At 41.5% G+C, this 26,292-nt stretch overlaps 1 protein-coding gene across 1 annotated transcript in view; it reads left to right on the top strand.

Annotated features, from left to right (window-relative positions):
- Positions 1 to 26,292, top strand: part of pik3r3b (phosphoinositide-3-kinase, regulatory subunit 3b (gamma)) — a 191,814-nt gene that overhangs the window by 40,020 nt on the left and 125,502 nt on the right. Inside the window, exons 3-4 of the mRNA XM_041039885.1 lie at positions 15,717 to 15,791; positions 16,780 to 16,857. Coding sequence (XP_040895819.1) covers positions 15,717 to 15,791; positions 16,780 to 16,857 — 153 coding nt within the window. The remainder of the gene's footprint in view (positions 1 to 15,716; positions 15,792 to 16,779; positions 16,858 to 26,292) is intronic.

Consider the following 26,292-nt stretch of genomic DNA (forward strand, 5'->3'; position numbering starts at 1 on the left):
GGTCTGTGTGTGTGTGTTCTGTGTATGCATTTATGAATGTCTAATATAAGTAAATAATAAAATAACACGGCTAAGAACAGATGACTCCATGCATTAGTGTTGCCTCCCCACTGAGAGGACAATGAAGCTTTTCCTTCCTCCACATCTTTCTATTTATCTCACTCTCAATTTAATGGCCCATTGGCCAGCCAGAGGAGGCCCCTGTAAAGATTAATCCACAGCTCAGCCTGGGGGAGATCCAGTCCACAGGAAACCCGCTGGAGCTCTTTAACTGTATGAGGTTGGAGAAAGGGAACATGTAAATGAAGTGAACTGAGGAGAGGCAGGTGAGCGGGGAGGTGTATTGGTCCCCAGCTTCTGTGAGATACATGGTGGATTTCTGTCAGGTGGCTGTTTGGACTCATTTGCTTAAGTCTCACTGGCGAATTCTTCAGTCTTACATGAACTGACTGCTGTTACATTCACATAGACTGTGTTTTGTTGTGTTATGGCAGCATGATGGTGCATTTCTGAAACCGTCTTGACAACCAGGAATACCCTGCTGTAGTGCCGCTGAGAAAGGCACTGCAATGCTACGACCTCCAACAGAGGGACTCTGCAGGCAACTTTGTGTTTTAACAGGGGAGTGAGTGGAAATAGCATTTTCCTTCAGGGATCAATAAAAAAAATCACATTATTAATATATTAGACCTGATTTTTTATGTAAGTTGCATCAGCCTCCTGCTGCTCTCTGTTTTATTCTCTGACTTCATGTCATGAAAATGCATGTTTGAAAAGGTGAATATACTCAGGGTTAGCATCTTTACGCTCTGCTGCACCCCTGGGTGACTCAGTGTGTGTGGGGATGGTGCTCATGATGTATTCTGCCTTTGCAACACAAAGCTGAATTCACAGCACGTACAGAAGACAGATTATGACTCCTCCATGTTATTATCACCATTTTACAGTAGTGTATATTTAGAAATGGCTACCTACACCACTTCACACTCCTACTGCAGTTTTTCTTCACCTCACAGCACCCTTCATAATAAGGCATAATAATGTATGCACTGTCTGCGATGCAGTGACACAAACATCCTGTAAAGCTTCTTTGTCTTTGCTGCTGCTTTGTTCTCTCCCCGTCTCATATTAAGAGCTGACTGCAGAAAGGATTCCTGCTAAAACAGAGACAGAAGAGCTTCTCTAAAGCAGCTTTCACTTATTTCTGTAGATTTCACACTAAAACTTGTGTCTCTTTAAAATATATCTGCATTTAAATTAGGTTGTGTACAGTGTTTGTGTTGTAGGGTAGTCAGAGGTGTCAACTCTGAAACTAAAACTACTAGTTTTGGGAAATGTCAGCTCAGAAGCTCACTGATTATATTACTTTGAATCTTTTTTTTATCTTCTTTTTAATTCTACAATTTATCTTTTTTTAAATTCTACAGATACAGAAATAATAACGACTACAGTTTGTGGTTTTTAGAGGGAGTGACGTACTGAAACTACAGATGTAGTTACTGTTGGTTGATGTCGGGTCAACATCAAACAATAGTTCCAGCATGAAACTTCCTTGCAAGGGATTGTGGGTAGAACTTTGATGACTGGCAGCAGCAGTTACAGTCAAACTGACCACAGCATTTCATTTGTGGCCATGTGTGAGTCCAAACTGTGACATAACATGAGCTGATCACTGCAGTGTGGAGCGTTGTGCTCTGACTGTAACCTTGTTTCACTCTGACCGATTCATATAATTACAATTGATTTCCAGTTCTCCCTCTCTCTCTCTTTGTGTGTGTGTGTGTACGCTGCAGAGGCTTCAGGCTTGTTGAAATGCAGTTTTACTTCTTTTTGTCGTTTACAGTAACCACCAGCAGAATTCTGGGTAACCCTCAGTCCAACACATGGCCCCCTGGCGTCTGCTTCATTCTTATAATGGATCATTTTCCCTCTGGCCGAGGAACAACAGTTGAAAATGAGCAGCTCAGCTTATTGTGGCACATTTTCAGTGATGCTGAATCGGCATTGTTCATGTCAACGACAGGATGCCAATCACTGTGCACCTCAGTGCACATGCTGGCACTTACTGCCAAGACCCAAAGACTCTGCAAAGACATTAAGACTTTATGCAAATGACAGACACCTGAGTTGTTTTTACTTCACTTCACTTTGTAAAGGAGCTTTAAACTACATGTAGGAAACACTGTTGTGGTTACTACATGTGTTTCCATCCACATGTTTCTTTGCACATTTTCAATTTGTGCATTTAAAAAAAACAGAGTGGAAATGTTGGAAATTTATAGGAAATATTTAAATACTTGAAAAATGTTTTTACTCTTGGCTGAGGTGAGGTTGGTGTGTTGATGAAAACTAAATAGAAACAAGAATCATGGACATTTAAATGTCCACTGATGCTTTCACTGCACTCAGGAGATGAAAAACTGCAGCACAGGAAAACATTAGATCTGTGTGGAGTGATGGGTCTGTAACCTTCCTCACAGAAATTCATGAAACTAATAGAAATGTTGTGTTTCCATTGTTCAAGCTTTAACTGGAGCTTCTTTCATTTTACTACTCAATTACAGTGGAGTATGGTGATTAGATGAATGATGAACTTACTCAAAATCTACAGTCATGTGAGGAAAGAGACAAAGTGGATCATGTAATAAAGTGGATGAGACATAAATTCCTGAAATGTCTGATTTCAGATTCCCACACAGAGATGAATTCCCTGAGATGGGCTGTCACCACCTCTTGTGGCTGACACAGTCCTCTTGCTCTCCTTCTGCCTCCAGAAAAACTGGACGGGGTCAGAGAGCTGTGATGGGGGTCAACAGCAATCTGTCACTGTCCCACCCCGCAGGGACGGAGGGGAGGAGAACTGTGTTAATATGAAGGGCGAGAGAAGAAATTAGAGGCACTTCATGAAAAGAAAGAAAGAAATCTTCAGAGAAAGAAAACAGAAATGTTTACTAGAAATGTGGCGAGATGGAGAAATGTAACGAGGCCTGAAGTTTGTGTTAACAGCTGCTGACAGCTTGGTGCTGAATTACTCATCCAAGATCAGAGTGAAAGGGTGAAGCTGGATTTGGTCTTCTGAGAGAGCTGAGACTGGTCTGAAACTGTGTGTGTAATGTGTGTGTGCACAACACGCTGACGCATCGTATATGATGTTGAAATAAGCACTGACTGACATCTGGAGTGTGGCAACTGTGACCCTCAGCAGCAGAACCTCCACCTGCACCCAGTTCCTAATCTTCAGTTTTCACTGTAGTTAATTTAATAAATATCTATTATAACAACTAATGATCTCCTCATGGTTTTATGCCTCTGTTGCCCCTCTATGTGTTCACATGCTTGGGCAATAAAACTGATTCTGATAGGACACAGAGTTGTAGCTTCGACAGCAGACTTCACACACATGATCTGTTCTCCGCAGTTTCAGGGTGGATCCCAATGTGGTAAAGTTATAGCTTTGAATAATGGCCAGAAAAGTTGTTTTTCAGTGAAATGGTATGATGCCACAGTGAAGATGACCTTTGACCTTTTGGTCACCACCAAATTTGAAGAAATTCCTGAGATATCGCGTTCACAAGAATGGGGTGGATGGACGGACACATAAAGCCTCAGGCTGCAGTTGTCGCCTGCACAGAGGCATAAAAATACAAATAATCAGTAAACAAACTAACTACTAAAACAGTGTAACAGTTAAATGTACGGAAGTACTAAATTGAGCTAAAGAGAACTCTGTCCAAAAAACAATTAGGTTTAGTCGATCTGTGTGGGCAGCTTCTTATTATTTTCTTTCTTCAGATTAAATTTGACTCAGGCAGTAATTGTCCTCAGTGGTAAAGGTTTGTGGACTATGCAGAGTAACCAGAACATTTTTCATTTTGTCATCTTATAATTCCTTCAGCATCTCGATCCAGGTTTTATTCGTCTCCTTTGTGTTGGGTTTGAGGTAGAATTCTTGAAATTTGGCCAAATAAAACTGAAACTCTCCATATGGATGAGTTAGATTAGTTAAATTAGTGAGTAAAGGTGAAATGAGCATTTTTTTTTTGTAATTTGGTTGAAGAGCTTCTCTAAAGAAAAGACAGCAGTTACTGTGCCTTTACTTTGTTATCCACAGGGACAATGTGGTTGTCTGCTTCATTTCTTTGTGTATATTGTATATATGTGTATGTCTACATATGTGTGTATGTTTTTTTCCCCACATATCTGTGTGTGTCTGTGTAATTGTGTTCATTTATCCCAGAGATTTGTCTTGTTTTTACCTCCATTAATGAGCTTTGTTCCAACATAAAGAATAACAGATTGCCTGGAGTGATGCAGATCTGAGGCTCCCTGTGTGTGTGTGTGTGTGTGTGTGTGTGTGTGTGTGTGTGTGTGTGTGTGTGTGTGTGTGTGTGTGTGTGTGTGTGTGAGAGAGAGAGAGAGAGCAGCACAGGCGCACAGCATGTCAGCAGTCCTAGTCAAATATTAATGTGACTCAGTGCCCACAGCTCTGTTACATACAGCTTCATATCAGCCCACAGCGCTGAGTGAGCTTCTGCTGTTTACCTCTCTGCAATTACTGTGACAATATATAGGACGGCTCAGTATAGGGGATTATACACACTTCGGTAGGCAGCTGACACTTAGACTGAAACTGTGTTTGTATGTGGTCTGGGTGCTCTAAGCCTGTGTGTTCCCAGGAATAAGGGAAGATTGTCCACTCGTTATGTGGTGTTGTTCTCTCGGACGGAAAAAAAATAAGAAAAGAAAATGTTAAAATGAGTTGCTGGCCGTTAATATACCTGCGTGTCTGTGTGTGTGGAACACTAAGCAGTTTCCCCAAATTCACAAAAATCAACAATGAACTGAACAGTGAATTTGTGTATCTGAGGTTGATGTTTTGTGAATTATTTGTCCCTTCGTTGTGATCGGTGTCTTTCATCCCTCTGAGCAGTGTTAACATGGAACTGTGTGTCTGAGCTACTCCTCACAGATTGAAATTGTAGTTATGGTTTTGCTCACCTGCGTGTGTGTGTGTGTTTTTGCATTTTGTGTGTGAACTTTTTGCTTCTGAAAGAAGTGTGAACAGGCTGTTTTTTTCTCTCTCTCTCTTAATTCATCCCTCCCTTTTTTCCTTTCTCATGATTTTTTTCCATACATCTCTTCTTTCTTCCCTCTCCAGCCATGCAGTGTGCATTATGTTCTATTCAGAGTACTTGCATAGAATGGCCCTGGAGAAATATTATATAAATCTGCTCATTTGTCCTTCACAGCGAGCCTGCACAGTGAGCATGAAAACAAATCTTTTGTTGTATTAGAATCCCTCTGAGCGTGTTTGAGTGTGTTGCTGCTTTGTGTGTCTGCAGAAGGTCAGTAGAAACGGTTAAAGGTTGATGGCCACCGAGTACATTTGTATTCATGAAAGTAAGAGGAATCTGCTGATGGGTATATTCAAGAAAGGAAAGTGTTGAGATTTCATTTTAGTGTGTTTGTGTTTGGTTGTGAATGCACGCCGGCTCTTGTGCTCTCATTAATGTATAATATAGACAAATGGTACATCAGGCAGTGATGTATGATTGTGTATTCGCGCGCACACACACACACACACACTGCACTATACTGTAGGTTATGGAAGAATAATTTAATGGCAAGGTTGTGGTCTCTGCACTGCAATCCTGAACTGTGGCAGTTACTGGATGTACAGATTCCTCTCTCTTTCTCTCTGTACACTCTTTCATGGAAACAGTATTCCCTGATGGCTGTGGCCTTTTTCAGTAGGATAATGTGCCACAAAGCAAAAATGGTTCAGGAACAGTTTGAGGGGCACAACAATGAGTTTGAGTTGTTGACTTGGCCTCCAAATTCCCCAGATCTCAATCCAATCGAACATCTGTGGGATGTGCTGGACAAACGAGTCCGATCCATGGAGGCCCCACCTCGCAACTTACAGGACTTAAAGGATCTGCTGCTAACATCTTGGTTCCAGATACCACAACACACCTTCAAGGGTCTAGTGGAGTCCATGCCTCGATGGGTCAGGACTGTTTGGCAGCAAAAGGGGGACCAACACAATATTAGGCAGGTGGTCGTAATGCCGGATAGGTGTGTATGTGTGTGTGTGTGTGTGTGTGTGTGTGTGTGTGTGTGTGTGTGTGTGTGTAGCTGCAGGCCAATCAGGAATTTTAGTGTATTTCCTGTTTTTATAACTCAGATGTGACACACATACACACACCCTGTGCCCAGTATTTCACCCTCGCTTTGGGCTCGGCCTCTTGGCTCTCTCTCTCTTTCTCTCTCTCTGGTTGGCTCTCACACTTTGTCGTAGTTTTTTCTCACAGTTGCTGGCCAACAAAAAGCAAGAGGCATGATGGGAATTTACCAGATTATACAAGTTCAGCCAAAGGCAAAAGCTTCGAGCAGAAATAACCTGAATTCTTTGCCAAAGGTTGGAGCAGCCCTGGATCCTGCACAGGCTGCAACACACACACACACACACACACACACACACACACACATTCTGCATGGGAACTGTGTGTAGCACGAAATGTGACACGCACACACCGAGGAATTCAAATGTGTGGAGAGCTGCTGCCGGCATACATAAAGGTGAAATGTGACACAAGCATCATGCATGCCCAAACACACGCCGAAGGTCAGAGGTCAGTGTGACTGGCAGATCAGGCACATCAGGATTCAAACACACATGTTGCGTACTGATGAAACACACTTTTTGTTGTCTTTTGTCCTCTGCTGTATTCATGTTTCCCCGTCCCCCCGATAGTTTGGAAAAGTGCCATTTTGGATATTAGGAAGTTGTGGACACTTTTGTAAAATCAGAACAGTATTTTGAAGGAATTTTGGGAAGTGAAGATGTTTTTGAAGAGTGAATATATCTTGTCAAAAGTGAAGTAATTTCTGGAAAGTAAGAACATTTTAGAAAGTGAAGGTATCTTTGGGACAGTGGACATTTTTACAAAGTGTGGATATGTTTTGAAAACAGAGTTATGAAAGTCTGTGTCTTTTTGCAAAGTGGGAGCAGTGGGGAAATATTTGGAAAGCAATGTTTTTCGATGCTCACACCATCAGTTTATGTGTATGTGACCTGGCATCCACCATGATGGACAATGTTGTGCTGATCTCATAGCTTTTGCCTGCAGACACACACACAGACATTGTTCATTGATCTAATAGATGTAGAGTTTTTATTCCTACGGGGGTGCATACAGGGTAACATATCAATAAAGTCCATTCAGGCATCACATCAACGAGGGCTGGACTGTTATCAGGGGAGACACACACACACACACACACACACACACACACACACACACACACACACACACACACACACACACACACACACACAGTACTGTCACATCATTAGGATGTGTGCCTGCATGCAAACACAAAAAAACTCAACACACTCTAACACCTGAACACACACCCATGAATGTTCACACACTCCAGCCGGTTCATTATGGCACTGACATTCAGTTAGCCTCTCTGACACACACCCACCATTATCCTGATAAATTATTCAGTGTTCATGTCCACTGAGGCTCTGCTCAGATTTCGCTTTGAACATGCCCCATGTGCCTGCATCGGTTTCCCAGAATTCATTGCAGACATCAAAATTGGACCTAAATACAGAACCTAAGAAAATGTGTTTACTGGGTTTGTGACTTTTATTACAACATAAATTCTGAGTTAATTCAACAAATGACACCAGAACACTAAAATCTGAGCAATTGAATTGAATAAGTTGAATCTTTAATGCAGAAAATGCTGTGTCCTTCCATACATGAAAAGTGTTAAGTGTCTGTTTGCTGAGTTTTCCAAATGTACAGTTTTTGCATAATTCTTATTATATAATTCTTATTCTTACTATGCAATTTCAGTGCATAATTCCTTCTTGGTGTTTCTTTGTTGAGTTGTGCAAAGAAACACAGAGACTTAGAGAAATCCAGACCTGAGCCAAACAACACAAGTTACTCGCTATTCACTCACTGTGAATGAAGTCTGTTCGAAGGTGAATGCGAACCTGAGGCTAGTCCTTTGCATTAATGATGTCTTCACTGTTGAACAGAGCGTGGGGTGGTTTGGTAACATGATGCCAGTTTGATGATGAGAAGGAGAGAGAAAAAAGAGAGAGGAGGATGAATTAAAGAGACTCTGTAGGGTCCCAGACTGGATTTGATGTTCAGCATTCATTTGGCTGTTAATCAAACAAGCTACTGACTGGATTGATATGAACTGCAGCATTATTGGTATTCTACATTTGAATTCCGCAGAAGCAGTAATGAAACACAGACGGCAAATAAAATTAATTATGAAATTAATTTTAATGTGACCTTATGAGCAATATGAGCGCTGAAAAAAAGCAGACATAATATTATTACCTCAGAGAAGAGAACATTTAACTGAAAAGTTCTTCCTGACAAGGAAACTGAATTGAAGTTAAAGTTGTGATGTGGTTAGTTGTCTAAAAATCTAAAGTCCAGTAGAAACACATGAGGCATGAAAGCTGTGAAAATTCGACTTTTTAAACATCTTGCATTGATTAGCAGCTTTCTCCCAGACCTCAGACGACCACATGTCCTCAGGAAGTGCAGTTTTCATAACAGTAATAACTTAACTTCGACTAAAAAATAAAAATGTGACAAAACTATTTTCTGTGATGGATTACTTGGCTGTGCAAGCTGACTTTTATTTTATATAGTATAAAGAAATGATCTGAGTATAGTGCATGCTGGGAAGAAACTCAATCCACGGGCTTGGAGTAGGATTTGGAAAATGGTCAGCAGTGATTTAAATCACGCTCGGCTCAAAAGCACAGAATCACTGAGTCACAGGTCACAAACTTTTCACTGTAGCTTCAGAATTACACACATTTTATTGTTTGTTCTGAACCCACAGAAACTGTAGAGCTGCAGGTCCCTGCTCCTTAAAGCTCAATGACAAAACAGAATGTTTTTGTTTCTGTTTTTTTTTTTTCCATTGGCTTCTAAAATAATTCATCTTTCCAAAACTGCTGCTTCTTTTATTCAAATTTCGTTATGTTTAACCAAAGCATTTTGGTAAATTGAAGGGAAGGACCATAAGATGGGTTCAGAGAAACCAACACTGAGTTTTGGTGAGAGATGATGCTTCATTAATTCTCTGAAGATTTACCCTCAAAACACTCAACCTAAAATACCTGGTCCACCAAAATTTTCTAGTGGGAGTTGAGTACCCACAATGCAACACAATGTGAATAATGCAACTACAAAAATATGCACACACACAGTCTTTTGGCATGCAGGTCATCATGTAGCATGTTGGAGCCCTAAGTCGCTGCATCTGTCTCCTTTAATGTGGACTGATGTCTGTTGTCTCTCTTTACTGGGAGATGTGAACAAAGACAAACAATAGAAGTGATTTCCAAAGTCAAGGCAATGAAAGCTGAAATAAAATATATGCATCATCATATTTCAACACAAATGGAGTCTCACATTACTCTGGAAATGTCTAGGAGACAGAATGTGCATTTAAGATGCATATTGAGGATGGTCATGCTAACACTGAAGTATATGGGGTCACAAACCAAGACAGATGACTTGTACTTGTTTGTGGTGAGAGACATCATCTATAGCACTGAGCTAGTGTCTGACTGTTTCTGCTTCATGAATGTAAATCAGTGTTTTTACAGTGAGAGACTTATAAATTGAAACTTAAATTTCCAGACAAAGGCAGCCTCCATGTTTGCATGCATACACGTGTATACATGAATGCTAATGTATGTATATGTGTGCATCCGTGTCTGTGAGTGTCACATACTGTACAGTAAGCCTGTATGTGTGTGTGCTGGCCTTGTGGGCCTGGCTGTCTGTCCCATGGGGCCCATGGGGAGCACAGAGGCAGGACTTCCTCAACCAGGAGGCTGTCATGGGAGATTGGCCAGGAGGAGATGGAGGATCAAGGTTTCACTGGGCTTTTTACGGAGGCTTAGCTGCTAATATCACTACTGCAGAGGGTCTTCCCTGCGTGGTGTTTAAGATTCAATACACGAGTAAAAAACATCAGGCTCTTTACACTAACTGGGCTGAAAAGGCTAAGCTAGCATGTTTATAAAGGTGAGCAATTTTCATGTAAACCAGTTTCTACTTAAAAAAATCAGCAAAGTTCATGAATTGAATGATCAGGACATTGTGTCTTGAAAGACGTGTCTATTGATTTTTGAAATATCACCTCCCCCCATTGTATTGGCTAACATTCTGGTTTGGTTCTTTTGATTTGTGTAAAACATTGAAGAAACATGGTTTTCAATTCGTTTTATTGATCCCGGACAGTAAATTCTGTACCTGGTGTACTTTGCTGATTATGCATGGGTTAACACATTTGGTTCAGATCCAGTGGTCCTCCATTTCTACACGATCAGCTCATACAGGACATTTATTTCAAGTAGGAAACAGCAAAAGTACAACATGAGTGTGACTAGTTGGGTAATGTTCACATTTCTTTTATCTTCAAACTGAAAACAACTACGAAACGTGAAAGTGAAAGAAGCCTAAGTCTGGTCTTTGACGCCACAAAAATACTTGGCTGCTACTAAACTAAAAAGAAGGAAGGTTTGAGAAGAGAAGATCAGAAACAAAGAACAGTGCAGAACAAAGAGGAAGGTGAGCAGTAGGAGAGCAGAGAAACCAGAGAGATTGGCAATCAGGAAGAGGAGGAAGAGGAGGTGAAGAATTATATTAGCAGCGGCAGAGAGGAGATTGTCATTTCAAGCCTTCACATTGGTAACAGGATACAGCCGTCACGCTCCAGCAGCCCACAGGTCACCTCAGCTCTGCACCTCATCTCTCTCTTTCTATCTGTTTTTCTGCCTACCTGTCCATCTGTCTCATATCCAGACCTACAGTTCATTTTAACGTTGTGGTAGAACAGGTCAGATGAAGAATCGGTCGCAGCAGAAGAAAAAAATGAAAAAACCTCACAACAAATCCAGAGAGAGTTGGCATTCGTTCAGCAAATCACACCACGAGCAGAGTGCAGGAGCAGAGGGGAGACGGGCATATCACTGCGATTCTGGGAACTCATGTTTGGTTTTAACTTTGCAGCCACATGGGACACAGAGGTCATTTGTTCGGGATACTGGGGACAAAAAAAAAAATTCTGCTCTCATACTCAATTGACTTTACTTGACTTATGCGCTGTCCATGGCTGATCTGTGAAACTCTGTACTGTACTGTCCATATTTTCCTAATCAGAACAATATTTTATAGGAAAAATTAATTTAAATTAAAGTCATATACATAATTTTGACCAAGTGGGAAAACAAACTGAGTGCAGCACAGACAAAATAACATGAACAAACAGTATTCCCAGGTTTGATTGACAAAGAGTAGTAAACCAATCAGAAGTGCTACAGTCAGATGAAGTGCTGCTATAGATTCACTGAGTTCATTGAGGCTAAAACTTGAGCCCCAGAAAGTGTCAGTCACATTGAACCTAATCTTTATATTGCATCAGAGCGGATCTTATTACACATCCATTCAGTCATTTTTTCATGTAGAAACACTGTGGGAAGCAAGTTTTTTTGTCCTCCTGCAATGACAGAACTGACCCTTACACTCCTGCATGTGACTTCCCTCTGCAGCAGCTCTCAGATGGAAGGCCACAGTACCGTCCAGGCAGGTCTGGAGTCAGCTGCCCCCTGGTGTCACAGCGTGTTACTGCCTGCTGCAGCTCTCCTGTCTGATGGAGAAAAAGGGGAGAGATCAGAAACGTTGAGTCTCCGCAGAGGGACCAACAAGATCAAACTTGCTTATCATCTCCTGTGAAAATCAAATATAAATGAATTTCCCCTTTCATACTCAGTGTTTAAGTATTTGACCTAAATGTAATTTATTATACATCAAGACAGCATATCCTAATATATGACTTCTGAAGCCCCATAAGCACTGTGTGCCTTAGCTGTAATATAGGCATCTCAATCTATAACTCCACTGTAATCTTGATGCTCAGGTTTATGTGTGTGTGTGTGTGTGTGTGTGTGTGTGTGTGTGTGTGTGTGTGTATTATCATTTAAAATGGAAAAGAACAGCGGTTCAGGGTCTACTTCATAATGTCAATTCTACTGATCAATAAATCATTTTCAAACATTGCCGATCAGCAACCACAGCTATCTGCAGGGAGAACACAGATTTGAGTGTGTGAAAGTGTGTGTGTGTGTGTGTGTATATATGCATCTTCATGTGAGTTTAAGTCTCTTTGTGTCCATGCAGCAGGAAGGGAATGACAGCAAGTAGAGGAGGAGAATGTGTGTGTGAGTGCATGTATGTTTATGAGTGCGTATACAGTGCAGTATAGGGTGTGTGCAGTATAGTGCAATGGAGCATGTTTTAATGACAGAACACCTCAGTGACCGGGGGGTGGGGGCAGGTGGAGGGGAGTGACTATATAATCACACACACACACACACGGACACACTCTGTGGTTTTGTGCATTTCCATCTCTTTGTCTCTCTCACTGACACAGTTGTGTATCTCCAGTGTTTATTGTATGTTTATGATTGTGTGTCTGCCTGTTGATCTGACTTGCACACTGAATCTGTTGCCAACTGTGTGTTTGTGTGTCGGTGTCTTTGCGTGTTTGCATGTTTGTGTGTGCTGATCTGTTTGAGTCTTTGTGTGCGACGCCATACATTCTCTATAGGAGCTGGTAGGAGGGTCTGCAGAACTGAACCACTGCTTGGCTTCATCCCTCACTCCTCTCCTCTCTTCTCTCCTCTCCTCTCCTCTTGTCTTTGTTCTTGTCTTCTTTTGTCCTCTTTGCTTTTGCTGCTCATCTCTTCCTTTCTACATCCTGCTCTTTCCATCCATTCTTTCCTTTTGTCCTTTGTTCTCCTCTTTTGTCTTCCCTCTCTTCTGTCTCTTGTCCTCTTCCATTCTTCTACTCATCTCAGTCAGTTTCTTTTTCATCCTCTCCTCTTGTCTCAGCTTTTTTGTCCTCTTTGTCTTTGTTCCCTCCATCTCTTCTTCTCTATCTCGCTCTTTCTGATTTCCTTTGTCCTCTCCTATTCCTCTCCTCTCTCTGTCTCACTCTTTCTGGTCTCCTTTGTCCTCTCCTCTCCTACTCCTCTCTCTGTCTCACTCTTTCTGGTCTCCTTTGTCCTCTCCTCTTCCTCCTTCTCTCTCTCTCCTCCCCTCTCTTTCCTGCGCTCCTCTCCCCTCTTCTCTTCCTCTTCTCTCTCCTCTCTCCTCCTCTCTCTCCCCCCTCTCTTCTCCTCTCTACTCCTCTTCTCTGTCCTCCTCTCTCCTCTCTGTCCTCCCCTCTGTCCTCCCCTCTCTCTCCTCTCCTCTCCTCTGGGTGAGATATTGCCTCAGTGATGTGTTGTGACAGTGACGTTAATGGAAGCACTGTACATTTAATGACCTATATCTCCGAAACTCCTCTGCCGCTTCTCATTGCTCTCTCTCTCACACACACACACACACACACACACCTGAAACAATACCAACAACTCATATAAACACAGTCAGTGCAGCAGATACAGGTCTGTACAGCTGTAAACACAGCAGATATGTGTGTGTTGTTGTTTCCCTGACAAATTATTAATACAATTATTGGATCATGTGTTTGTGTGTGTTTGTGTGTGCATACACAATCATACATCAGTGTCATTTAAATCGGTATTACTGTGACTTGACTGTGTGTGTGTGTGTGTGTGTTGTGATATGACACAACTGTCAACAGCACAACAGAGGAGTGAGGGAATATCTGATGCGGGAAGCGAGGGTGAGAAAGCCTAAGTGAGCAGAAGAGAGTGAGCAGGGATGAAGATGAAGAGCAGAGAAAAGGATGATTAAGAGGATGAGAGGAGAGAAGGAGAGGTGAGAGCGAGATGTGGACGAAATAAAGGAGGAAAGGGAAAACTTGAGCGGAACCGAAGAGATGGAAGAAGAAAGAGGTAGAGAGAGAACAAAGGAAGGTGATGGAAACATGAGCAGATTATTAACGGTACGCTGCTGGAGATGCTGTGTGCCGTGATATGGATGTGACAGGAAGGCTGCACAGTACAACACGAATGAAGGAGAAATGAAGCAGAAATGAACGGGGTTAGGGCTCAGTAGCTTTTTACTGAACCTGCTTTTTTATTCAGATTGCTTTAACGCACTTCTCCACTTCCTGTTTGCATCTATAGGTTGAGGTTTTATACCAGAATGTATAGAATAACAAGTGGTGTTTTTTTTCGCTTGCTTTGAAGCTACTCTTAGTTAAACTTTAGAACTTCCTGTGCAGATATTTCATCAAAAGCTGAAGCAGGAAATTAATTTGCAGCTGATAATCATTTTATTTTAAACGCCATTTTTTAAAGCTGAAAACAGCCAAAGCATCCGCTGGGTTCACTGAGGATTTTCTGCCTTTCTTGGTTTTATGGGATAATAATCTGAATATTAATGAGTGTTGAACTATTGAAAAGACATCGTCTTGGGCTCTCGTGAACTGTGATTGGCAGCTTTTAGTATTGTCTGACATTTTATAGACCAAACAGTTCATTATCTGGTTAATAAATGATGAAAATAATCATTAGTTGCAGCCCTGGTTCTTGTCACTCATAGGACACCATCCCTCCCCTTGCTGGTGGGCTTTTAATGTGAAATATTGGTTGTGAGTTCCTCTGACAGAAGTTTGACAGTGATGTTGAAAGTACTGAATAAAAACAGTATTTCTGTTAAAGAGTCTCGTAGTGATGATGTGATATAACTGTGTTGTCGAATTTGTGCTGTGAAAATGTGCATTAGGGTGAATTTACCTTGTGAGCCTTTATAATACAGATAACCTCCCTCTGCCAAACTCATAAGCTCCTTTGTGTATGTGTAATCTCTGCATTAGTCATGTGTATGTTGTGTGTGTGTTTTCATTAATAGTGTTTGTGTGTGGTTCTTTTATGTCAGGTTGTGTTGGCCTTTTTCTCTTTTATTTTGTATAAACAAGACATCCATGCGTGTGTGTGTGTGTGTCTGTCCTTTTAAGGTTGGGTCGTGCCATCAGCCTTTGGCATGTGAAGTTTTGACCTGTGTATGAACTCAACACTGACATTTACAAGGTCTTTACACTGCTCTGTGTCTGTGTGTGTGTATGTGCTGGTTATTCAGGCAGCAGTACATGCTCCCTGGAGGCGCACACACACACACACACACACACACACACACACACACACACACACACACACACACACACACACACACACACACACACACATACAAACGTGTTTAGATGGATGTGTTGCAGAAACAGTGAGAAAAGTGCTCTAGTTCTAATAACTGGCCAAGAAAAGTATTAATACATCACAAAACTCTTTCCCTGTGGCCTTTAACAGCTTTTTTATTTTTTTTCACTTCATGTGTCCATGTTCAGCCCCAAAGCAGCACACCTGCTGCACACCTAATGTAGAACACAGATGCAAATGAAATCCAGGTTCCAGGTTATAGTACAGTGGTAGTGTAGTGTAGAATTTATGCGTGTGTGACACATTCAGTTTCTGACGGCTTCTATAAGATTTTATGATTTTCTTTCCTAAATATACTTTTAAAAAATAGACAGTTTATGCAAAGTGAAGATGGCAGGCACATTAAAAAGAAATGGTGGAGTTTATTGTAAATAGTTGGGGGTGTCGTAAAGAAAGATTCATGGCTGTTTTTATATTAATAAATAATAATAATAACGATGAATTTCTCTCTCTCTTGCTCTCTCAGGTATGGAGGCGGAGCTTCTGTCTGAAACGGCTCCTGTGGTTGTTTTGAGACTCATTGAAGCCATCGAGAAACACAGTAAGAAAATACAAACATATAACACAGATGTGGACTGAACATCTTATCAACATTTAATCAAAAAAAAAAAAAATTTAAACAAGTAGTTTAGCATTTTGTTCTTTCTCTGAGAGTGAGACGAGAGGGCCAATATCTACCTGAAATTCTCTCCAAGATTAAAATGACAAAATTGATGTCAACCTCACGTCTCTGCGTTGAGTACGAACCCAGAGTCGGGCTATGTTCAGCTGAGCGTAGCATAAAGACTGGATGCAGGGGGAAACAGGAAGTCTGGCTCTGTGTAAAGCTCACTGATGAACATGTTGGAGCTTGTTTGTTTGAACTGTAAAGAAACAAATATAAAAACCACAGTTTGGGGTTTTAGATGGGGTTACATGCTAGAACTACTACTTGATGAAAAACAGCGTATCCAACCGCCCCGACTTCTGTGCAGCCTCTCTGGCCATATTGTAGGTTGCCAGATACGGTTGGTGAGCAAAGGTTTTGGTCTCTGTACAATGTTACCAAATCTGGCAACCTCACTGTGACCTCAGGAAGCTATGTATCTATGGCCTACACAAACACGATAAATGGTAATTAGCAAGCCATTAGAGGTGTATGGTCCTTGTATTTTTGAACCATGGATAGAGTCAGGCTGGTCTTTGTGCTGAGACTTTTAATTGAAGTATTTAATTTCTAAAGTGGATTACTCTTGAAATAAATCTGCATCTCTCCCTCATAAGAGGTACTAAATGAGTGTGTTATATTTCTGTGTTCTGTGAGCAGCAGATGATGCATTTTATAATTCATCAGCTCTGCATGAAAAACGTCATGTAACTGGCCAACTGTATCCTGGAGCCGTAGTAGCAGACCTCACATCATTTGTAAAGCATGATGTATATCAGTAGGTCTTAGCCTAGAGGAAAAGCATATATTCAGGCTGACATGCAGCAATTTTCTCTGCTGATTTTCTCTGTATTCTTTCACCTAGTTTTTTTTCCCCCTGCAGGCTTAAACGGTGAGACTCTATATCGAACCCCTCCAGCCTCCGGTGGACCTGTAGAGCTGCGGCAGTCTCTGGACTCAGGTACGATTTTAAGAACGACAGAAATGTACTCAAGTGTGAGGATTTGCTGCATTTCTCTGGTTTATATCATTGCAAACTGAGTATCTTCAGGGTTTTTGACTGTTGGTTGGATCCTCACTTTTTTGACAGTGAGCTGCTTCTTTCCTTTGTTCTCAAAGGAGAACATTACATTACATTACATTGTTTGTAAGGAACTCTTACAGCTTGCAACAAGGCTAGCTGCTATCTGTTCCTTTGTATAACTTACATCTAGAATAAAAACCCTCATGTTTCAGCATTCATTAGATACAACTGTGTATAATTGTGAACATATACACTCAGAGCAAGTGTACAGGATTATCATGAAATAATCATGCAATCATGAAAGTCTGAAGTAGGGCAGTTAAAGGAAAGAGATGAAGAAAAAAGCCATTTGATAAAAGACAAGAGCAGAAGGTTGTGATAGAAACCTTAACGGCACAACTCTCATCTGAATGCCATCACATTAATGGATATGCCAAAGCAGCACAAGGTTAAATACTTGATAAAAAATTGAGTGCAAGCATCCCTGGCTCAGAGATAAACACTCATTCAGCAGTAAGATGGTTTTAAAATCCATCACTGATGCAGACTGTGGGAGAACAGAGAACACATTCCTTCCTTCAAATGATTATTATAACTCAATTCCACTGCTCTCTCTCATTTTCCAGTTTCCAAACTGTCCTGTCATGTTTGAATCAAGCGAACACAGAGCAAGAATCTGTGTTTGTCCCAGCTGAAAGTGGAATTGATCTGAATGTTGATGTGGTGCGGCTGAAAGTAAAAATTCAGACCTTAGTGCTCTTGGTTTACTCCCTCACCTGCTAACAGAAAAGGCAGGAACCTGTTCTGCACAGTATAATCATTCATCAGGGCTTTTAATCTCTGCACACTAATACAGAAGCAACAAGTGGCTTATCATTAACAGCCACAGCTCCACAATCCGATTTCCTGCTCTCCTCTTAGTACTTAAACCAACACAAGGTCCTGCTTAGACTGTACCAGTTCGTGTCAGGCCGCTGAGGCTGAGTGGAGATAAAGGAGCTCAGACAAAAAATAAAAAGTTGGCCAAGTTTGATTGCTGAAGTTCAGGTTTGGCTCCACCAGGGAGTGCTCTGGCTCCGTACTTTATTTTGGGAGGATGGGAGGAAGTCACAAAATCAGACTCAAATCTGGGGAGGAGAGAAAGGAGAGACACAGGAGGGAGAAGTAATAGATCTGTTATCATTTACAGTATCTGTTATCATTTATGCTATTGATTGGAAATGGATTATTCAGTGCAGTTATTTCATTTGTCCTTACGTGTAGAGTGTGTTTCTGTATGTACATTCACATGGACATTAGACCTTTCTAACTGGACTTTGATCTTATTATGCAAACTCATACAAATTGTGGTGGCTCAGCCGGTCACTGGAGTTGTTGAGGTTGTTTCTTTCTGATTGATCGAAGAAAATCCATGCATTCATATGCTGAGAGGCATGTGCAGTGCCATTGTTCCCACATGACTCAGCACAGTTACAGTGTATGTTTTACAGATTGCTGAGGGGATGGCTTATTTAAGAGTTTACATTCAGCAGATTTAATGGTTTAATGGCAGCTTAGCTTTCAATTCATGATGAAAGTACACATCTACTTTTCACAAAACACTGTGGTTGATCTGCTTTGCTTTCACACCACAAACAAATCTACACTACCACAGTTTGAGGCGGACCAAGAACCTGGTTTCACGCCAGCCTGAACAAACTGAACTAAACGGGAAAACACAACACAGAGATCGTTTGAGCTGCACCAACAAGATTTGGTGTTAAAGCTCCTTCAAGGACACTAGATTTTTCTGAAGCTGTTGGTCCGAGCTGAGGGCCTGACTGGAGTGAACTTTCTTCCACAGTGTAAACACTGGAGATCCAGTTCAGCTCAGATATAACAGATACAGATAAAAAATTGTCTGCACAAACTTAGCCTCAAGTTGGTAACAGAGGTGAAAGAGTAGGTTTCGATTGCCTGGATTATAAGGGGATGTTCACCTGGATGTATTATAGCTTTTCTCAAAGATATTTCTCAGATATAAAGAAAGTTTTTAATAAAAGTTAGAAGTTAGTTTTGTATGGTGCCTCAAACCCTGAGTTCCGTCTGCACTAAACCAGCCTGTTGGCAGCTCTGCGTGATATCACTTCAAACACCGTTTGAATATCAGTTCCCTTAAAGAGCATAACAGATCAGTAAATTGCACAAAGCACCAACTCTGTCAGTCTGTGATCAATTTAGAGGATCCAAAGGGATGAGTGAAAGGAGGGGAGTCCAGGCTTTTAGCAGTCCAATTTTTGTTTTCAATTTCTTGAGAAAAATAATTCCCCCTTAAGTCTCAAGGGTCTGCTCACAGGTTTCGGTTGGAGTGGAAGAGGTTTATCTGGGCAAATATACCATGAATTTATTTATGGGATTTCAGCTGCTCTTTAATCAACATTCACATCATTATTAGGGAGGAGGCTTTTTTTTCTTAAAATCTTTCCTGCTGCAGCTTTAAACTCCTGACTCATAAAGTCCAGTAATGTTATAAACTATGAAAATCAGATCCAGGTTGTAGGAAACCGGGAATTTCCCTTTAATGTTTTTTTTCCAGGAGATTCTTTTGATTTAAACAGTCAGGATCATGGGATCCAAAATGAGCATGTTGTCCAATTTTCTGCAGAAAAAGTCAACAATTCTGCAAATCTGATGCAGTATATTGAGTGTTAAGAACAGATCTAGTGGAGAAGACCCAGAGAACACATACATGTACACACAGACACACACACACCTGGCCTCCTTGGGCAGTGGTGGGAGGTCAGCACGGGGCCAAAGACACTCAAGATGCTCAAAGTAATTAACTGAAAGGATCTGACATGTAGGTACTGAGAGGAATTTAGCATGCAGGCTTGACACGCACACCCATATATATGTTGAGACAGAAAGAGGGCTGCATGAGAGAAATCCTGGGCTTGTTAAAAATGCAGCTGCTGTCATCTCACAGTCGCACTGGCTTTATGTGCAGAAAGTGGTCTGACAGACACGGACAGATCCTATGGAATATACATGAAAAGCCGTAGCTTGTGTACAGATTTGTGCTGACATGCAGCTCGTGAGGTCATGTGAGCACACACGCAAAGGAAAAAATTGGTTTGAATGATGGAGGGCGGAGAGTGATGGTCTGATGACTGTGTGATGTGTGAGAAAACCTCAGGAAGGATAGAGGGAGGGCAAAGAGAAAGAAAGAAATGTCATGTGCAATCATCTTTTTCTTTCTTTTCTCTGTGCTGTCAATTTGAACTGTGCAGCCTGATGAGGTGGAAGGTAAAAGGGGAAAAACTGTTGGGGTCACAGCCCAGATATAACAAATTCTGAGGTCATGAGACCAAACCCCCCCAAAATAAACCTGAGAAAATACTGGGCCTAAAAATACTGGAAGTTTCAGCTGTGAAGGGTTAACCTGCCCAGATCAACAAGCTCAAACTAGCCTTAAATTTACGAATGAAAGCATGAGAAGCCTTCTTTTGTTGTTATAGTTTGACTGAGTGGCACGTTTTAGATTTGAGTTTAGAAGCTTGAGGATGTTAGACATCTTGCACCTTCTGTGTGGAACTGTTTAGTGAATACGACCATTTCATTGATTAAGTAGTTGCTAATGATGCTTTTAATTGTAATATTTGTCATTTAGGATGTACAGAAGGTAAGTTATGGTTTTGCAGGTTTGGTTATCATCATTACTATTAGTAAGGATCTTGTTTTCATAGTTTTGGCTTCCATACTGTCAGCCATGTTTCTTCTTTCTGACGTCATCGCTGAAATCTGCGGGTGGGGTTAAAAGTATAGTAAGTAAAAGTACCCTGAGCAGTACACTGACTCGCTCTGCAAAATCAAACTGACTCCAGATGCTCATGCTCTCATCATGTCATTGAAACTCACAGGGATGAACGACAAAAAAGAACAAACAACAGCAAAAAAAATAGCATCTTTTGTTGTAGAAACATGTAGAAAGAAGTGAGTTAAAATAGTTAATGGCCTCCATCAGTGTGTTGTGGAGCTGGTGTTGTATGTCTCACGGATCATTATTAGAGAATGACGCAACATCAGTCACTCTGCAGGAAGAGTATCAGAGCTGCTGCAGTGCTCTGCCTCTGTCTCTGTTGTGTGTTTGTGTGTTATGGAATAATGTTATGTAACAGGGAGTTGTTGCATTGTACGGAAACTCTCGGGCTATTCCACAACCTCAGATCCTGCCTAATTGAGTTGTGTGTTATTTGTCTATTTTGTTGCTTTGCTGCATATGTGCACAATTTTCCTGTTAAAGTGAGGATGTGGTGTGTGTGTGTGTGTGGTGTTTGTCTGTGTGCGCGCACAAGTGTGTGAGAGTCACAAAAGCTCAGAAAGCTTTCTAGAGCATTACCTCATCAAGTTGACCTCCGATTGGTACACGGCCCGGACGTTTCCATGGTGATAGCTAGCCTTTTTTAGCCGGTTGGTTCTGCTGTGCCCACACAGCGCTCAGTGTGCTGGCCCAGTAACTCTGAGTGTGTGTGTGCATGCACTTGTCCTTCTATCTTTGTGAGGACCAGGTTGAGTTTTACACCTTGAGAGTGACGGCATTGGTGAATATGAAGATTTTGGATGGTGAGGGCATTTTTTTGGACTGTAAGGAGATTTTGAAAGATGAAGACATTTTTTAAAATGGGGACATTTGGAGGGGTCAGGGGGTGGAGGGATGTTAAATTGGGAAATGTTTGGGAGTGTGAGCATTTGCAGGATGTGGACAAATTTTCGATAGCAAGTACATGTCTCTGGAAAATCAGGAACTCCTGAAAGTAACGAGTGAAGTGTGGACAATTTTGAGAATCAGGATGTTTTAGGAAACTGAGAATAAGGACTATTTAAGGTCTGAGATTTGGTTAAGGCTAGACCATGGTTCAGGTTAATGCATTATGTCAAAGAGTGTCCTCACAAGTATAGAAGCACAAACATGCCTGTATGTGTGGGAATAAGTGGGCATATGGGCATTTTCATCACTGCTGGGTTTGTGTGTATGTGCTAGTGTCTTGTGTGTCTGTACACTTTGACCCAGTTAGAATGTGTATAATGATTACATGGATGTACACACACTGTGCCATCTTGTCAGGCACAGAGTGGGCAGTCTCTGTTTTGGAAACGATGACTCATGTTGACTCAGACTGTAGCAGAATCTAATGTGTCCTCAATACAAACAGTACACTCTGACATACTTCGAATAACATATACATGCAAATGTACCAGACATAAAGACATGTAGATACACCGCAGCTCAGTCCGCTTACTCACACACACACACACACACACACACACACACACACACACACACACACACACACACACACACACACACACACACACACAATCAATAATCATTTATCTGTGTGTAATAATTTCTCAAACTTTAACAGACATAATGAGAATCCTGTCCTACTTCTCTCACCTCTTTCTCATCCCTCTTTCCTCTCCATCCACCTCTTGGTTCAGATGGATGGAGACATACTTCTTTTCTTCCCATCCACCCATCCAATCCGTTAACTGCTCGCCGCTAACAACCTATCAACCAACCTGGAGCCCTGGAACCATTAAATAATCTTTTATTTCACTGCTCCTCCTTTATGCACTCTTCAATCTCTCTCTCATCCCTTCTGTCTCTTTTTCTCCCTCTTTTTATTCACTCATTCATCACCGTCCCTTTTCTTCCCCTTCCTACCTCGCTGACAGGAGCCGCTGAGTTCAGCAAAACACAAATTAAAAGCGCTCCACTCTTCCATCTCTCCGTCCTTTTCTTCCATCTCCATCCCTCCACCCTCTCCATCCCTCCATTCTCTCTCAGTCCATCCTTCCTCTCGTCTTTCCGTCACGGCCCTGCTATTGGTCGGAGGTGATGTCATCATCTTCCTCTGGCGCCCGTCAATAACCTATTAGAAGCCAGCATTTTTACAGTCAGCTGGGGAGCAAAGAAGTGTGGCCACATGCACTCGAACACACACTCATTTACCGTGGACGTGAGATGGAAACAGATAAAAGGCTCTGGCTGCAGAGGTGCGTCAGTGTTTCTTAATGGAGGTGTTTGGTAAAACTGATGAGTAGTCCTTTGTCACCACATGCAGAAAGTTCCAAGTCGTGCAGTGTAAAGGAAAACGGTGTGAAAGAAAACTACCATCTCTACTCTCAGCTGCCTCTTTTTTTCTGTCTGGTTGATTTTTGCAGTTTTTTTTTTCACATGGGAGAGAAAACAATATGTAAAGATGTACAGTACCTCAGTGCTTGCAGGTGTGTGTGTCTTTGCACACTCATCTGGGGGGGGGGGTTTACTCATCTGTCTGTGGAGCTGTGGCTACAGCTGTCTCACGTGATTTCTCTCGTGCAGTGCCACTGTTCCGTACAAATGTAGGAAGCAGTGTGTGAATGGGTGTGTCGCTCTTCCAACTTTCATTCATGAAACCAAAGTCTGTGTCCCAACACAGACCTGCAATTAACATTTGTCTTTCTATTCACTGTGACCGTGCTCCTAGGCCAAAGTTAACCAAGTGCATTAATTCCTTGACCCTGAGCTAATCAGAGTGCTATTGTTAGCCTGAATATTGTCTTCATTTGGGAAAACTCAAAAAGGGGAGGCATGCAGCAGGTGAAGTGAACTGCAATAACATGAAAACCCAAAGGTACTATCACTCAGTTGATGGGGCAGCATGGCTCATCCTGGTTTGATCCCTTGCTCCTCCAGAGGCCCACCCTGACCCACTCCCACTCTGAGCAGGCTGGCACCATTGCAGCCTTCGCCATCAGTGTATGAAGGTGTGTGTGTGAATGGGTGAATGTGGTGTTGTAAGCACTTTGAGTGGTTTGTAGTCTGGGAAAGTACTATATAAATCCAGTCCATGAGTGTAGGTAGCTTGTCTCACGTGCGATTAGAAGACATTAACATCTTGTCCTACATAACAGATGAGCGTGGCAGATACGTGACTGATGTGTTAATATATATTCACACAAATCCAGAACTAAGTCAGAGATAGAAAAGAGAAAGAGAGCAAGTGCACATACACAACTGTTAATTTTGGTTGTCCAACAAAAAATGTCCCTTTCAAAGATAAAACCAAACTTGTGTCCCAGCACATTTGACTGCAAATACTGTGTTTGGACTGATTTACTAAATGTAAATGCTTTGATACCCAGTGTGTATATTTCTTCTCCTCGTCCCTGTCTGCTCACTTCCTCTCTCAGATGCTTATCACTGCCATATGTTGCCTGATAACATGAACAACTGTGATACTTTGGCTTCACTGTCCGGTTGCAACACACACACACACACACACACACACACAGACACACACACACACACACACACGCACACACACACACACGCAGTTCATCTTTTGTCATTTGTTCTCTCTTCTCCTTTTCTCTCTCTCAGCTCCTACAAGCCTTCGTTTCATTTAGTCATATCTTAGACTTTGTAAATTGTAAAAGTCTTCACAGGTCGACCGTAAATCCAGACTCCTGAGCTCTGACTTTCAAAAAAGCAGCAAAGCAGAAGTGATTGGAGTTAATCACGAAATGAAACAGTATTTCTGCAGATTAATTATCCTGAATTTAACAAGTTGGCTATTATATCATGAGTAATTCTGCTGCTTATGGTTTTTCTGCTTATGGTATTGTAGATTATTTAAATAAATATCAGAGCCACCCTCCGAAAGTATAAAGATTAAATAACACAGTATACAGCAGGATGGATGATAGAGTATTTGATAAAATGTAAATTTAATGTCTTGCTCTTTGAGTTGCAGCATTTCCAGAGTATCAAAGCTCCAAAAAGATCAGGCTTTTTAAACCTGACACAGTATTTGAAATGAAAAATTAAATATAAGGTATTTGGATGGATGCAGTATATGGAGTCTGTGAGACAGACATACAAAAACCAGGTCTTTGTGAGAAATGTGCTTCTTTCAGAGGAGCTGATTTATCCTTTAAAGCAGATTCTCTCTCAACTATTATTACATTTTGGCCTTTGGATGAACTTCCTTTTTCTCTGCAGTCTGAGTTTGTTTCAGCTTCTCTCTTCTCTTTGTTCCATCTGTGTGAGTTTATTCACCTCCTTTTCTGTCTCTGTTTTTTCTTTCTCTTCTTTCTTTCTCTTTGCCCATGTTGTGATATCTGTGTGTGTGTGTGTGTGTGTGTGTGTGTGTGTGTGTGTGTGTGTGTGTGTGTGTGTGTGTGTGTGTGTGTGAGAGAGAGAGAGCAGAATCCCAAGGACAGATGGGTAGACTGAGAGGTGAGCGGGTTCACTAACACAAATATGTACTCACTAACATACACAGCACTTCCATTGCAGCACACAGCAGCAGGAGTGAAATATTTGACTGTAATCAGTATAGAAACAGACAAAGTTCATTGGGTTCAGATTGAGATTATCACCCTGGGGACCAGACACACACACACAGTGAGCCCTGTACTCTTCATACTGTGGTCAGTGAAGAATGAATGTTTCTGATGCCATTTTCTTTTCTTTGCCCCTTTGTCTCCTCCTCCTTTTTCCAGTCCTTGTCGCCATTCCCAAATTCATCGCCATCTTTTTCTCCTCCTTCTCTCTTCTCCTCCTCCTTCATCCTTAAAGATGTCTCTAAATTGCCCTAAAAATGAGGCGCATAGAGCTGTTCAGACACATTTTTTTTCTGTTATCTCAGTCTGTTAGTGTCAAGGTCTCTTGGGGACTGTTGTGGAGTGTTAATGCTGGTATAAGTTGTTTAAACCACTTTTTACATTCTGAAAAACATTTACTCATAGTGTACACCTGTTCCATAGCAGCGTCTGACTGGGTCTCACTTGAAATTAAATCCCTGTCAGGTTAATGATAGCTGTTTCCATTTAATTGATGGTGGAAAGATTCAACACAAGCGTAGACCTTATTGATGATTGATAATGTTATATCTGAAAAATCAATTTTCCACATTGTCCTCAACTAAGTTCCTAACTAAATAACCAACATTGGATGATGGGAATCAGGTGTCCTGATGATTGTACCTGACGCTTGCTCGTACTTCATGCTGAGCTTTGTTGGCCAAATTAAAGTGACGAGGACACCAGTGAATCGTACGCAAGCTAGGTCTCCTTAGTTTGTAGCTAACACTGCCACTCATTCACTGACTCCTGATGCTATAAATTTGTGCAGGTAAACCGTAGCCAGAGCACGACTGAGCCCCAAACGAGGCTGTAGCTGCAGAGAAGACAGGGAAAGTTTGACAGCCCACTGAAGATGTATGGTAGGACTCCTAGAGACATGTTTGCATGTAGCAGTGTTGATGTTTGCAGTTTTGTCCAAAGTGAGGATGTGCGATAACACATTGTGTACTTTATTGCCGTGTCAGGGGCCTCAGCCAA

Source organism: Toxotes jaculatrix, chromosome 6, assembly GCF_017976425.1.
Source record: "Toxotes jaculatrix isolate fToxJac2 chromosome 6, fToxJac2.pri, whole genome shotgun sequence".
Lineage (NCBI taxonomy): Eukaryota > Metazoa > Chordata > Actinopteri > Toxotidae > Toxotes > Toxotes jaculatrix.